General features: G+C 43.2%; 1 protein-coding gene across 9 annotated transcripts in view; it reads left to right on the top strand.

Moving 5' to 3' along the window:
- Positions 1-12,750, top strand: part of LOC134220092 (ras GTPase-activating protein raskol) — a 654,763-nt gene that overhangs the window by 576,726 nt on the left and 65,287 nt on the right. For 3 of the 9 annotated variants that reach the window (XM_062699062.1, XM_062699061.1, XM_062699060.1), the window contains exon 2: positions 380-1,395. The exons of the other annotated variants lie outside the window; for them this stretch is intronic. In XM_062699062.1, coding sequence (XP_062555046.1) covers positions 498-1,395 — 898 coding nt within the window. In that variant the 5' untranslated portion in view covers positions 380-497. The remainder of the gene's footprint in view (positions 1-379; positions 1,396-12,750) is intronic. 9 annotated transcript variants of the gene reach the window in all.

Below are 12,750 nucleotides of genomic sequence, written 5' to 3'. Positions count from 1 at the left end.
TTGTGAAGATTTGTTCATGCTTCTTGGAACGAACGGACTGAACACACTCAATTTCATCTCGTGACTCGTTAATTTATGTGTCTGTGATTACACACATTCTATGAGAGATGTTATCTCTGAGGAACACCCTTTCCTAAATCGTTTCATTTCATCCTTCTAATTTTGTGGCGGTAGATCATGGTTTGGTAAAACAGGTTTCTTTGAAGGAAGACACTGTATTCATTCTTATTCCTTGTTTAGAATGTGTGAGCACGGACAGGAGTTTGCTACTCTTCATAAACAATTTGATACTTTATTCGCTCGTGTTGGGTTGACTTGCTCATAAGTGCGTGTGATGATTTAAAATCGATGTAATTCATTAATGTGATTGGTTCTACAGAAAATTCGCATGATAAATGGTTCCCAGAATGGAAGTGAGATGAATTGGTGAATCCTGAAGAATGTAAAAAAGTTTATATCAGTGATACGTTTTAGTGCCTAACGCTTTCATAAAAAAAATGCTGCATGCAGCAGAAACGTCATTCGGTTCAACCGAATCCTCCAGACGCCGCTCCACGTTCTACGTCCCGTTAACCGCGGACAACTCCTGCCATGAATCCGCCTCGGACGATCCCCCGGCATCGTCGACGCCCGGCGGCACCAGATCCGACGAATACACCAAACGTTCCCTGGAACGCATCTACAACCCCGATCTCAGTGCCTGCAGTTTCGAGTGGAGCCTGGACGACACCCTGAGCTCCACCAACTCCAACATGCTCGTCAGCAGCGAGCGCGAGAACAAACTCAAACGATACGGCATTGTTCTAAATGCCAGTGTAAATATCGACGATGACGAGACCACGTGCCATCAGAAGCAAAGCAACACATCGACTCCGATTCGGCTTATGAAGTCCCGCAGTCGAAACAATATCCTCAACCTGCCGGAAAAGCCTTTGCTGGTGCCCTCCCCCTCGAAGGAGAAGTCCAAAACCTTGCCTCAGAATCTGTCGCCGGCGAACACGTTCCCACCGAAAAGTTCCTTTCTACTGAAGTCGACGCCGAAAATTTCGCTCAATTACTCATCGGAAGCTGGCGGTGGAGGCGCCAACAGTTCCACCCATTCCGTGGACCCCTCGTACTCGTCGCACTCCGCGCTCAGCCCGAAAAAGTCACTTAGTTTCATAAGGCGGACACATTCCACTAAGCTGTCGAGAAGCAACTCGTTCCTCAAGAGTCTTACCTCAAAATGCGTCGACCAGAACGACAATCTGAACCTGCTCAAGATAGAGGTCAAGGAGCTGGACTTTGCGAGGCTGGAGAAGTTCATCCGGGCCGGCGACAAAGCCGACGAATTGGTACGCGACATGTTCCTGCGCTGCAAAGACGACAAAGAGGAGGAGAGCGCTGTTCATTCCGGTAAGTACCCAAATCCCGACCGTAGTCGTTTAACCTTGACTTTCAGTATTGAATGATAAAGCCCATTCCTGTGTTGTTAAAAAAAGCTCTTGCGAGTTCGGTGACTCAGTCCCTGCTGCATTGCTCACTAATTAACGCAGCAGTTTATTGCGCTTTCACACGCTACCTACCGCGCGCTGCTATCGGTGACGACAGCCGGTGGCGATGGACTCGTATTCACCATTTTTGCCAATACAGAGCCGTCAGGTTGTGTCAATGAACCGCGCCGCAGATGATTGCCTGACCAAAGCTTCATCGAACTGGAATCAAAAGTTTTATTGGTTTTCCACCGCGGAGACACACGAACGGCGGTGTTCCGCCCCAAGCATGGTCCGTGTTTACACCCCGTTTTGGATGTAGGTATGTCGGAACTACTCATGCTCTCGGGTCGAATCCGTCCGAGTGGAAAATTGCTGTTATGTTGTTTTGTTTCAGGCATGGCACGGCCCGGTATGCCCATATCGGGTGGAAATGGTTCTGTGTAAGTGAGGCTTAATCAAAGTCACGCCATGCCGGCTGGACACAGAAAATGATGTTCCTATTTGAGGAGTGGTTTCCAATTTTAGATTGTATGTACCGATTAGTAAATAAAGTGATAATTTTGTTCTTTGATTGGGTGACATAATTATTTTGAATTCGTGTTGTTTCACGGATAACAAGCTACAGCTTGATTACACAGTTTGCTGAAATTAGGATTTTTGAATAGAAATTTGCTAAATTAGTATTAAAATGTTATGCAGCTGTTTCTCCATAGTGATTCTCCAATAACCCAATGTCACCAAGAATTTCGCCATAAGCCCTTTTAGGTATTTCTTTGTATTAAAATCAGTTCGAAATTCTTGAAGGTATATGGAAACATATTTAGAAGGCATCGTAGTCAACCTACTTTTGAAATCTAAACACATATCTGTCAATAATAATATAGACATGAAATAGTGTTAGTATATGGAAAAGTAAAAACTGGTCTCACATTCTTTTTTTTAATAGCACATTCTCCAAAAAAAATCATTAGTATTTGGTCCAGGATTTGTCTTCCAATAATCTCCAAATGATTAGCCCAACGTCTTTTTTAAAAGAATTTCTTTGGAAGTGTCTCCAGAAGTTTGTAATGTATAAAATTCTTCAATTCTTCCAGAAGTTTTATCTGTAGTTCCATTAGAAGTCTTTCCAGAATTTACCAACAATTTAGCTGACGTTCCTGCTGATCCAATGCTTCCATACAATATCTCTCACATTATTATCCATTAATACATAAGTTTCAATTTTATTCGACAGTATTTCAACTTCTAAAGAAGTTTTTTTTTGTACCTTAATAAAGATACAAAAAAAAACTTCTGAAATTCCGGACATTCTTCTGTATTTCGTCAGATTTTCCTCAGGAAATTCTTTCGATTTTTCTCAGAAAAATCCTTTGAACTTTCGCGGGAAATTCTTCTGAATTTTGTCGAGAAATTCTCCTGAATTTCCTCGTGAAACCCTTCTAAATTTCTTCGGAAAATTATTCTGAAATTCCTTAATTTTTTCCTGAAACTCTCCTGACGTCCTGCGGAACATTATTCTGAACTTCCTCGGTAAATTATTCTGAATATCTTCGGGAAATTATTCTAAATTTCCTTGGGTTTTTCCCTATAGGGATTTATTATATAATAATTATATATTTATTATATAATTTATAAATTTACTGGGGAAATTCTTTTGAATTTGCTTCGGAAATTACTCCTGAACTTCTGAATTTCTTCGAGAGATTCTTCGGAATTTCCAAGGAAATTTTCTCTAAATTGACACAAATGTTTGTCTGTAGTTCCACAGCAAAATGTATTGGTATACGGAAATTCTTCGAGCCTGGTATGACAGTAGAAGCATAAGTACTAGAACACTAGTGGCGCTGTAGTCATATAAATTATTTAGCCAAATTATGCTTTAACATGCATCAATCCCAAGTAACAATTTCCACGCTTCTTGGCTTTATCTAATTCTTATTGCGGACTTATGACAGCAATCACCAAGCTAATTGCTCAGTTTTATTGGCGCTCTTATTGCTATCAATAAACCTCTCATAAATCTACTGGAAAAAGATTCAAACGTCAAATGCCTATTGACCATATGAACATATCTATGGTTGTGATGAAGAGCGTAATAAAGCCAACTTTCAACGCTCGAATAAAGCTCCAATTTTTGGTCATAATGTGGTCAAATGAATTACCCTCATAAGAATGTTTGCATTGCGAAGAGTTTATGACGGTGTTTAATAAAAGCAAAAAAAATCTGATCAAATTCCATGATGGCCATATTGAAAATGGAGAAGCATTTCGCATTCAGTGAAATATATCACTGAAATTAATGATTTAACGACATTTTCACCACGTATCATACTTTTTCTGATAAATAATTTTATTTATTAATAATTTGGGCAAAAGTACTAATCGATTTAGTGGACATGCTAGATGTTGTGGTAATAAATATTTTCGATTTATTTCCCTGAACTACGTTATATTGCCGGCGCGTGGTGTTCAAGCTTATTTTTTCACCAGCTTTGCCCATAAAATCGGACGCGCACTTCTTTTCAATAGTACTTGAATCGAAAAAACAACCTGAAAAAAAATAATAATTTGTTGTCATCATCATAATTTTCATCAACAATCCATTTTGTTATTATTTTTCTGCAAAGTTTTGTTTCTCTTTTTTCAAAGCAACATTTTGACAGCTGCCGCAGCCAAATTCCCTTTTTTGCGGGTGGTTTAAAAAGGGCTTCTGAATGCTCTTATAATAGGTTTATAGTAGTTATCTGGAGAGGACCACTTGGCAATATCTTACTCTTATAGTGGTCATCAGAAGGTTGCCGTGTATTATTCGGTTTTATTGTTAGATCTTATAAATTGATCTTGAAAACCATTCTTATAGCGCAATAAAACTTGAAATGTTACTTAGGATTGGCCATAATTTATGCATCATGTTGTAGTGCATGTTTAATTCCATCACCAACATCGGTTTGACACTTGTAGTACCGGTACTTTGGCTGCCAGGTCAAAGTAACCTAGATGTTAGTCACGCGAGCAGGAGCGACATTAGAAATCTTATACTTTTGAATCAACTGGTCTGACCAAACCTTCTTGGACGAATCGCGGCTAAGTCAAGGCATTAAAATAACAAAGAGCGTCTCTTTTCCGAAATGCTTCCAAGTTCCAGCCGATCTCCCTGACCTACTGCAATTCCGAAATTGTTGAAGCGTTGGTCAATCGTCAACTACGCGAAGAACTTGAAGCATTGGAACGTTTTGGCTCTTAGCAGCATGCATTCCGCCGTGGCTGTGGAACGGATTCTTTCGCAAGTCTTGAAGACGTCCCCCAAAACACGGACCTAGTACACCCGATTCTGTTTTTACACGGATTTTTTTTTCGCGGTCGTGTAAATAAAATCCCACACAAAATTTTTGCAAAGTTGCCCCACTTTGCATGATTCGTCGAGAAATCATAAAACTTTTTTTCATGGATTTTCAAATTATGAACTGAAAACTTGTTTTTACAAGGAACACATCCCCCGTGTAAAAAAGAATCTTGTATCCCTTGATACCTAGAAGGCATTTAATGGATGCATACAGTGCTCCAACGCCTCAACGAAATAGAACTTTTCGACCAATATTTTGGCCTTTGTCCGGAGCCTCCTCATGAAGCGCTTCATCCAATTCCTCATTGGAAACCAAGAACTTTCCATGTAAAAACCGGAATACCCCAAGGGTCGGTCCTAGCGGTCATATTGCCATGGACGGGGATTTGAGTTTCCTACCTTCCAATATTTTCATCTAGGCCGACGACATTCTACTTGTTGTCGTCGGAGACAAGGCCTTCTTCACCGTAGGTGCTGTCTTTTGTTGGACTACCTCAGTGACCGCTTAAAATTGTGTTCGTGACCATGTTTGCCGTTGGAGGCACCAGTTGTTCGGACCGAGTATTGTGTTGAGGAACTAAACCCTTTAACGGATAAGTAGACTGTACGTGATTTGAAGTGGTGGGGTGTCCCAACATCGATAGTTTTTCTGTGTCCATATAAGGGCAATTGTTCTGTTTAAAGGCCATTTAAATTCCACAATAATCGTTATTTTTAGAACATTAATTTATTTTAACACCACATATTTTAATACTAAATAGTACATTTAATGACGCAATTATATTTACAGGACTAGAAACTTCAAATTCATTAAGAGTCGCCACAGCAGGTTCTAGTGGTTCTAGTCCTACTGGTCTCAATTATCTTATTCGCAACTGAGCAACCTAACAATTGTTCCTTCGGTGAGTAACGAATTTTCATGTGTCTATCGGCAATGCTACAATCCAACATATGTAACAATATATCAAGCTCTATCTGGAATAAGGAGGAGGATTCTCTTCGTCGACTTCCCCTCCTTTTAATAAAAGTGACAAGCAGCGGATTTTTTGTGGTTTATCACCTCAGCACGATATAAAACAATGCGAACTTACATTCTGAGGTGATAAACTGCAAAGAAATCCTCTGCTTGTCACTTAGTGTTTCATTTGTATGGGAGCCCCCCTTTCCAAAACGGGGGGGGGGGGGGTGTCTCGAACCATCTTAAGAACCTTCCCAGCCCCAAAAAGTCTATAGTCGATAAGGTTCAGACAGACAAAAAATCATTTTTATGTATATAGATAGGGGAATTCGACGAAGAGAATTCCCTCTTGCGACATTCGCCCTTTTACCAGATAGAGCTTGATATATTGGGGCGATAGCCTGCTGCTCTACGGTTTAAAGCTGTCTTTTCTGGCCCACCGTAACCTCGCCGATACTTTGCAACCGACTTTAAATCAGTACACCAGAGCTACTTCTGGGTTGCTCCCGTCCACACCAGCTGATTCTACCTGTGGAGAGCCGCCTTCTTTGGCGCATCCACGCCCGGAAATTAAGGATCTCTTGGTGAAAGAGATCCGCACGCGATGGCAAGTGGCACGGGTCCACTGGCATGGATCGAGAAGCAGGGGTAACAACTCGGACCCTATTAGCATAGTTCTGGCTGATTTGGTTGCATCAGCTTATATGTGACTCAATTCGGTTGTGTATGAGTCACAAAACTCGCCAAATTCAGGAATCATGAGCACAGATTTACGGATGGGTCAGTCGGAATCGGGGTCCCCGGATCAATGCAACATATTTTTCGATAAGCCCGCTGCGGGGTTTATTGTCGCTACATACCGAGTTGAGGAAGCAGATCTTAGTTCTCACGAATTCAACCAGCGTTATATCCGCACTGTAGAGGGAGCAGCCCGAACACTTCTGGATTCAGAGCAGCCTTGCCTCCAGGGCGGTTTTAATAAACTGTCTCCTGCTGTGCTCTCTCCGATTCCGCGCCGTTCCCAATTTCGGGAACGTACCACTCCTAAACGCGCTCGTGATGACGAAGCTAGATCCAGAATCAGTGGCGCAACCAACGAAAATTTTCTGCGGAACCGGTCAGTCTTTTTTTTTTTTCTTCCTAAGCAATGGAGGGGGAATCTGCTCAACAGACATCCTGGATTGACCAGGAAGTGCGGGGTTAGGGATCACCGAGGGAGGCAGGACTACATCCCCGACCCGCTAACCCGTTTCTATTGCCGCCAAGCCCATAGTCCCTTCGGTACAACCAGAAAGTAATACTTCAAAGGGGGGCCAGTGCACAGCGCACCGAACATCGTAACTCGCTTTTTTAGAAGAACACCATGGTATCGTGCCAGTACGTTGCCGGCTTTCCAGGTGGCCTTACCACGCCCTATGTCCTCGGAAGGTGGGAAGGGTCGACTTCACGGCTGCTTCCCTCTGCACAACTGGTATCAAGAATGATGATGCCGCGTGCACCCCAAATTGACCTTTCTGCGATAGGGCCTATTCGCCAGCACACAGAGGGACTTGCCGGCGCAGTGCTTACGCTTGCCCCAGCCTTGACGAGGACCCCTTTCCGTCCTCGGGCTCGTAACCCGCCCGGTTGACCGACGCCGCGAAAGCGACGATACCATGTTGTTCTTCGCGCGGCCACTTGTTCGATAAAAGGTTCGACCACAGAGCATGACTACCGGTATGACTCATGAAGCCCATCCCTTGGACCACCTCTTATTTGCGCCTGAATTAGCCATCCTTGAGTCCACGCGCCACCTTCTGTGTACCTCCGAGACGATTTGGGCGATAGCCGATAAAACGGCGTTCCAGCCAACTTCATCTTCACACATCCTCCGAACTAGGTTGTCCGGGGTAGTGTCCAGACCACATGTGGCAAACGTGAGCACACGAAAAACACGTGTTCCGCCGTTTCCTCTAAACCTGCGCACACCAAACACTCGGGCGAGGCCGAGCAAGCCAGCTGCGTTACCTGCACTGTGATTTTGCAGCACGCTTAAACGCCGGGCACATCGAACCCCGCATGGGGTGCTTGCTGTTCACAGCTTTGCTGGAACAAATCAAACAATTGGGAGGGTTCGTGCAGCATTGTGCCTTATGTCCCGCCAATCCGCAGCGTCGGCAGAGAATGCTTCTGTCAGGGCCTGCAGCAAGTCAGGAACCGGTCAGTCTGCGAACAGCGCATTAGCGGGTACAGTTGCTGGACCCAATGAAAAGCTGTGGGTGTATCTAACTAAAATATCACCTGAAGTGTCTGTAGCCGATGTGGAAAATCTGCTTACACACAATCATCGTGGCTGTTAAATCTTTGGTAGCTAGAGGTAGAATGCGTTCGATGTTATCGTTTGTCTCCTTCAAAGTGGGAGTTCATAAGGAGCTCATGTCCAAAGTTATGAACCCCGCTACATGGCCTCAGGGGATACAATTACGGGAGTATGTTGTCTATGACGCCAACGTCCGGCATTTTTGGAGACCGACTCAGCGAATTGATCCGGGAGCAGCTCCCATCGCAACACAAGTTCCATCAGCAAACGTCAGCATAGATACTCACTCCTCTGTAAATAGCGCCTCAAGTAATTCTAAGTCTCAGTCTAAATACTTGACGCTCTACTACCAGAACGTAAGAAGCATACGAACTAAAATGCACGAATTACTTTTGAAGCTTTCATCTTGTGACTATGATGAAAAAGTACTGACTGAGACTTGGCTGCGATCAGACATCTCAAGCTCGGAATTTGCCGCCAATTATTCCATATTTTGCTGCGATAGAAGCACTCCCAATAAAGTGGAATATTAATCGCAGTGAAAGCTCCGTCTACAGAAGTCAGCGATAAGTGTATGTAGCATTTATCTCCGATCGAACTCGCCACCAGCATTGTACTTTGCTCACTCCTCACCAATTGAACAACTTCGAGAACAGATTTCGGACTCCGACATACTCATCTTTATTGGGGACTATAATCCACCATTGCTGATTTGAGAGGAGGATGAAGATGTCATCACTTTGTTACCATCAAATGCTTCTTCTGAACAAAAAATTTGTATACTTGAATCGAAGAACGCTTCTGGACTCCATCAAATTAACGCCATATCAAATTCGAACGGGCGCATGCTAGATATAGCTTTCGTTAACGAACCAAGCGAAGTTAAGCTAATTGAGCCGCCGTTACCTCTTCTACGTATTGACAGCCACCATAAACCGTTCGTTCTTTGCATCGACTTTGGTGGTACGGACATGCAGTTTCCCAGTTCGACACAGAATCGGATTGACAAGTTCGACTTTAAACGCTGTAACTTTTTAGAGTTGAATAGTGCACTTTCAAACATCGATTGGGATGCACTGTTCCGCAACAAAGACACTGATGCCTCTGTATGTACTTTCTACGACGTTTTGTATGGGATTCTGGATGCACATGTTCCGCGTAGGCGATGCAGACGAAACTCATTCAAGCTGCCGTGGTGGTCTGCAACACCTTCGCAACGTTGTTCGGAAACGTTATTTTCGAGCGCTTTTTATCCGAGAACCGCGACAATCTTCGTTCAATTGAAGCCCAGCGAAGCAAGAACTTTCCTCTTTTTGGAAGTTTGTGCGTAGCCAAAAACGGTACTTGACCAGTAATTTCGGTAATTTCCAGCTGAGATGACTTTTGACGAAAGGAAGACAGATTCTCCGGTTGAACTAGCCAATCAGTTCGCCGATTTTTTCGAAGTCCACCTTCATCTGTCCGATTTTTTAAAAACGGGTCAACCCACGCTGTGGAGAACTACCGCGGAATTTCAATACTATGCAGCCTTTCTAAAGTGTTTGAAGAAATTGTTCACAAGATCCTCTACAATGCTGCGCTACCGTTGCTATCTGAGTTTCAACATGGTTGAAAAAGCGCTCAACAACAACAAATCTCATGGCGTTCACCAATTTTCTATCATTGGAAATCGACAGCAAGTGGATGCTAAAGCTATGTCCATTTAGAATCCGGAATCATTTATTGTATTGCAGCGGCACGGAAAGTGACCGCTGCAAGAATTCTTTTTCAGCGGTTTGTCTACCTAGGCGCCCACTTGCTGTGGTATAAATTTCACGATGTTTCGTGCAGCGAGTCAAAAATTATTCCAGATGGAAGCCGAAAGGAGAGAAAAACATCTGCACACCCACGTTGATAATCCTACTCATCGACGATGGAACCTAAGTCAAAATGGATTTCGGACAGCTTCCTAGTCAAAAATTCTACATGGTGACGGTACGAGGAGAAGTTCCTGCGAAATTTAAGTTTGCTTTTTGGACAAACTTGCAAAAAAACAGATGATTTTGGCAAGGGATATGCAGCTGTGGAGCAAAGACCTAAGTGTTTGTGACGAATAAGACGATGGACTCGAAGCTGTACAAGAAGGAATGTCTCAAAAACCGCGGTCTACCTTCCATAAAGCCCATAAAGGTCCCGTGAAGTTTTGGCCAGATTTGGCGAGTTGCCACTACAGCCGGGAAGTCATCCAGTGGTACCGCGATAATAACGAAGATTTCATCGATAAAAACATAAATCCACGCAACTGCCCACAGCTCCGGCCCAGCGAGACATTTTGGGCAGTAATGAAGCGGAAGCTGAAGAAAAGCTGATTTCCCGCTCGGGACGCGACTCAGATGACCAAAATATGGAACAAATGTGCCAAAGAAGTTGACTCCGGAGCTCCGCGGAGGTGTGCAACTTTTGATGAGAAGAATAAATAAGAAGGTGCGAATTTTCACTAGAAACAAGAAGAAATGATTTGTATCAATATTTTTTCCTTAAAGTACAGTGAATTACCCTTGTTTTGATGTATTAACCTTATTTGTACGTCAATCCGTTACCGAGATACAGATGTCTTTATTATTCCGGGTTCTAAATGGACATAGCTTTATATACTTTGATATCTCCAAAGCTTTTGATAAAGTACCGCATGAGCCGACTGTTGCAAAACTCAAGCATTTGGGTTTTCCACATTGGGTAACCGAGTAGTTGCACTCCCATCTGACTGGGCGTAAGGCGTTCGTTACCACCAATGAGACGAATTCTCGCACTTTTGCTATCAGATTTGGTGAGCCCCAGGGCAGCATTTTGGGACCACTTATTTTTGTTTTGTTTATTAACTATCTATGTTTTCAACTAAAAGCTGGAAAGTTGTATAGGGGAAGGAGGGGGAATATGCCCTAGCTAAGCATAGACTGCTTTTATGCCTTAGCTATAACGATTTTCATGGGTGTTTTTACCTCATGCAATAATTAAACAATATAGCTAGTTTTGGGGCCTCTTCCCCTACGCCGATGACCTGAAAAAAACCGAATCATAAGGTGTCACCTAGACTGCTGCACGCTGCAAGTTGACATCGAGAAGTTAAGGTTGTGGTGTATCGATAGCGGGATGGAATTGAACATCAAACAGCTTAAGTCAATCACTTTTACTCGTCAGCAGTCTCGCGTTGATTTTGACTATTCGTACGGATTGGATAGCTTGGAATGCGTCGAGACTATTAGTGACTTTGGGTTATAATGATTGAAAAAAAACAAACTTCGATTTAATTCACATGTAAGCACTACTATCGCAATGGCTTTCGCAGCTCTTGGGTTTGTTCGACGCACTACAGCAGTTTCAATGATATCTTCGTTTTTGATCAATGTCTTCGTTTGTTTAACAGTGTTAGTGATGTATTTGATTTTAATATGTCAAAAAATATGTTTAAAAATAGGATTAAGGGTCTACGTTAAGGTGCAGTCTGTAGAATAGTTTTAATACTTTCGAGACGGTGGTAACAAATAAATAAATTGCACACAATCAACTAACAAGTCCCTTAACACGACGTTTGTGTGGTAACATAAGTGTGTAATTGCGTAGACACCTGATACACGACTTGATGGAATAATATCTCTCGAAGATTCTGCTTCGTACGTCTCATCTCCTGTGACCGACTGCATAATCAGGTTGATCTCATAGTCGTAAATTCTTACAATTTAGGCCAACTGCCGGTTCCTGAGTCCTTTTAGCAAATGCGCTCTCCCAAAGCGTGTTTGCTCTGCTGAGGCTCTAACCGCACAACCCCACTTTTTCCATCTCCATCAACTTGGCCAGAAATAACACTGCTGATTCGCCAGGGTCCTGCTTCATTTTGGAGAACGCCTCATGTAACTTTGCGGCTTGAACAATACCTTGTAGCTCTTCTCCCTATTGTTTGGAACAGTAGCTGGTTCGTTGGATCAGATCGTTAGCTAATTGCTAATTGCTCCGTTACTCCGCTCTCTGCTTCCCTAGGAGGAGACCTCACCAAACCCCCTTGGCAAATGAGTTTAGCACCTCCATGCCTAACGCATCGTCAAAAGAATTACTTTTAGCTTCACTCATTGTAATTGGGTCCCCTTTGTGGCTGCTGTTAAATCCTACTGGAGTAGTCGCCTTTAATGATCCCATGGTTATCTTTGCATGCTGACAGGCCATGTAAGGGTTGACACTTATGTGTTCAGAGCCAGATCAGCGCAAGTCAGGAAAGGATATTCGAGCTTACTCTCACCCAGCAGACAAGGTTCTGAAACAAGAAAATAACTTACTCTGCAAAACCCTGATCGTATATTCAGTTGAGAACCACTATACGTACTTTGACGCATCATTTTTAAATTGAAATAAAAATACACGCTCATTGCACGAACAAGAAGAACCGATGCCACTGCAAACCGCACCTTCCCAGTTGAATGAATTTTCAATTTCATTCGGAGTCGACAATTTGACACGTTTTGACACAGTCCGCGTCGCGTCATCGTGTTTGCATCGTCGATTCAACGGAAATAAAACGCATGGTACGGAACGGGACAGCGAGCGGTGCTGGTAGTGCTGCTGCTGCGACTGCGGGTTGGCCGGCAGCAGGTGTACAAATAAGCTTCCTCCACTTGATTGTCCGCAAGTTGTTGCTGTATTCGGC

Source organism: Armigeres subalbatus, chromosome 3 (genome assembly GCF_024139115.2).
Source record: "Armigeres subalbatus isolate Guangzhou_Male chromosome 3, GZ_Asu_2, whole genome shotgun sequence".
NCBI lineage: Eukaryota > Metazoa > Arthropoda > Insecta > Diptera > Culicidae > Armigeres > Armigeres subalbatus.
The sequence above is the reverse complement of the archived record's forward strand: the minus strand, read 5'-3'. Positions and strand labels throughout refer to the sequence as shown.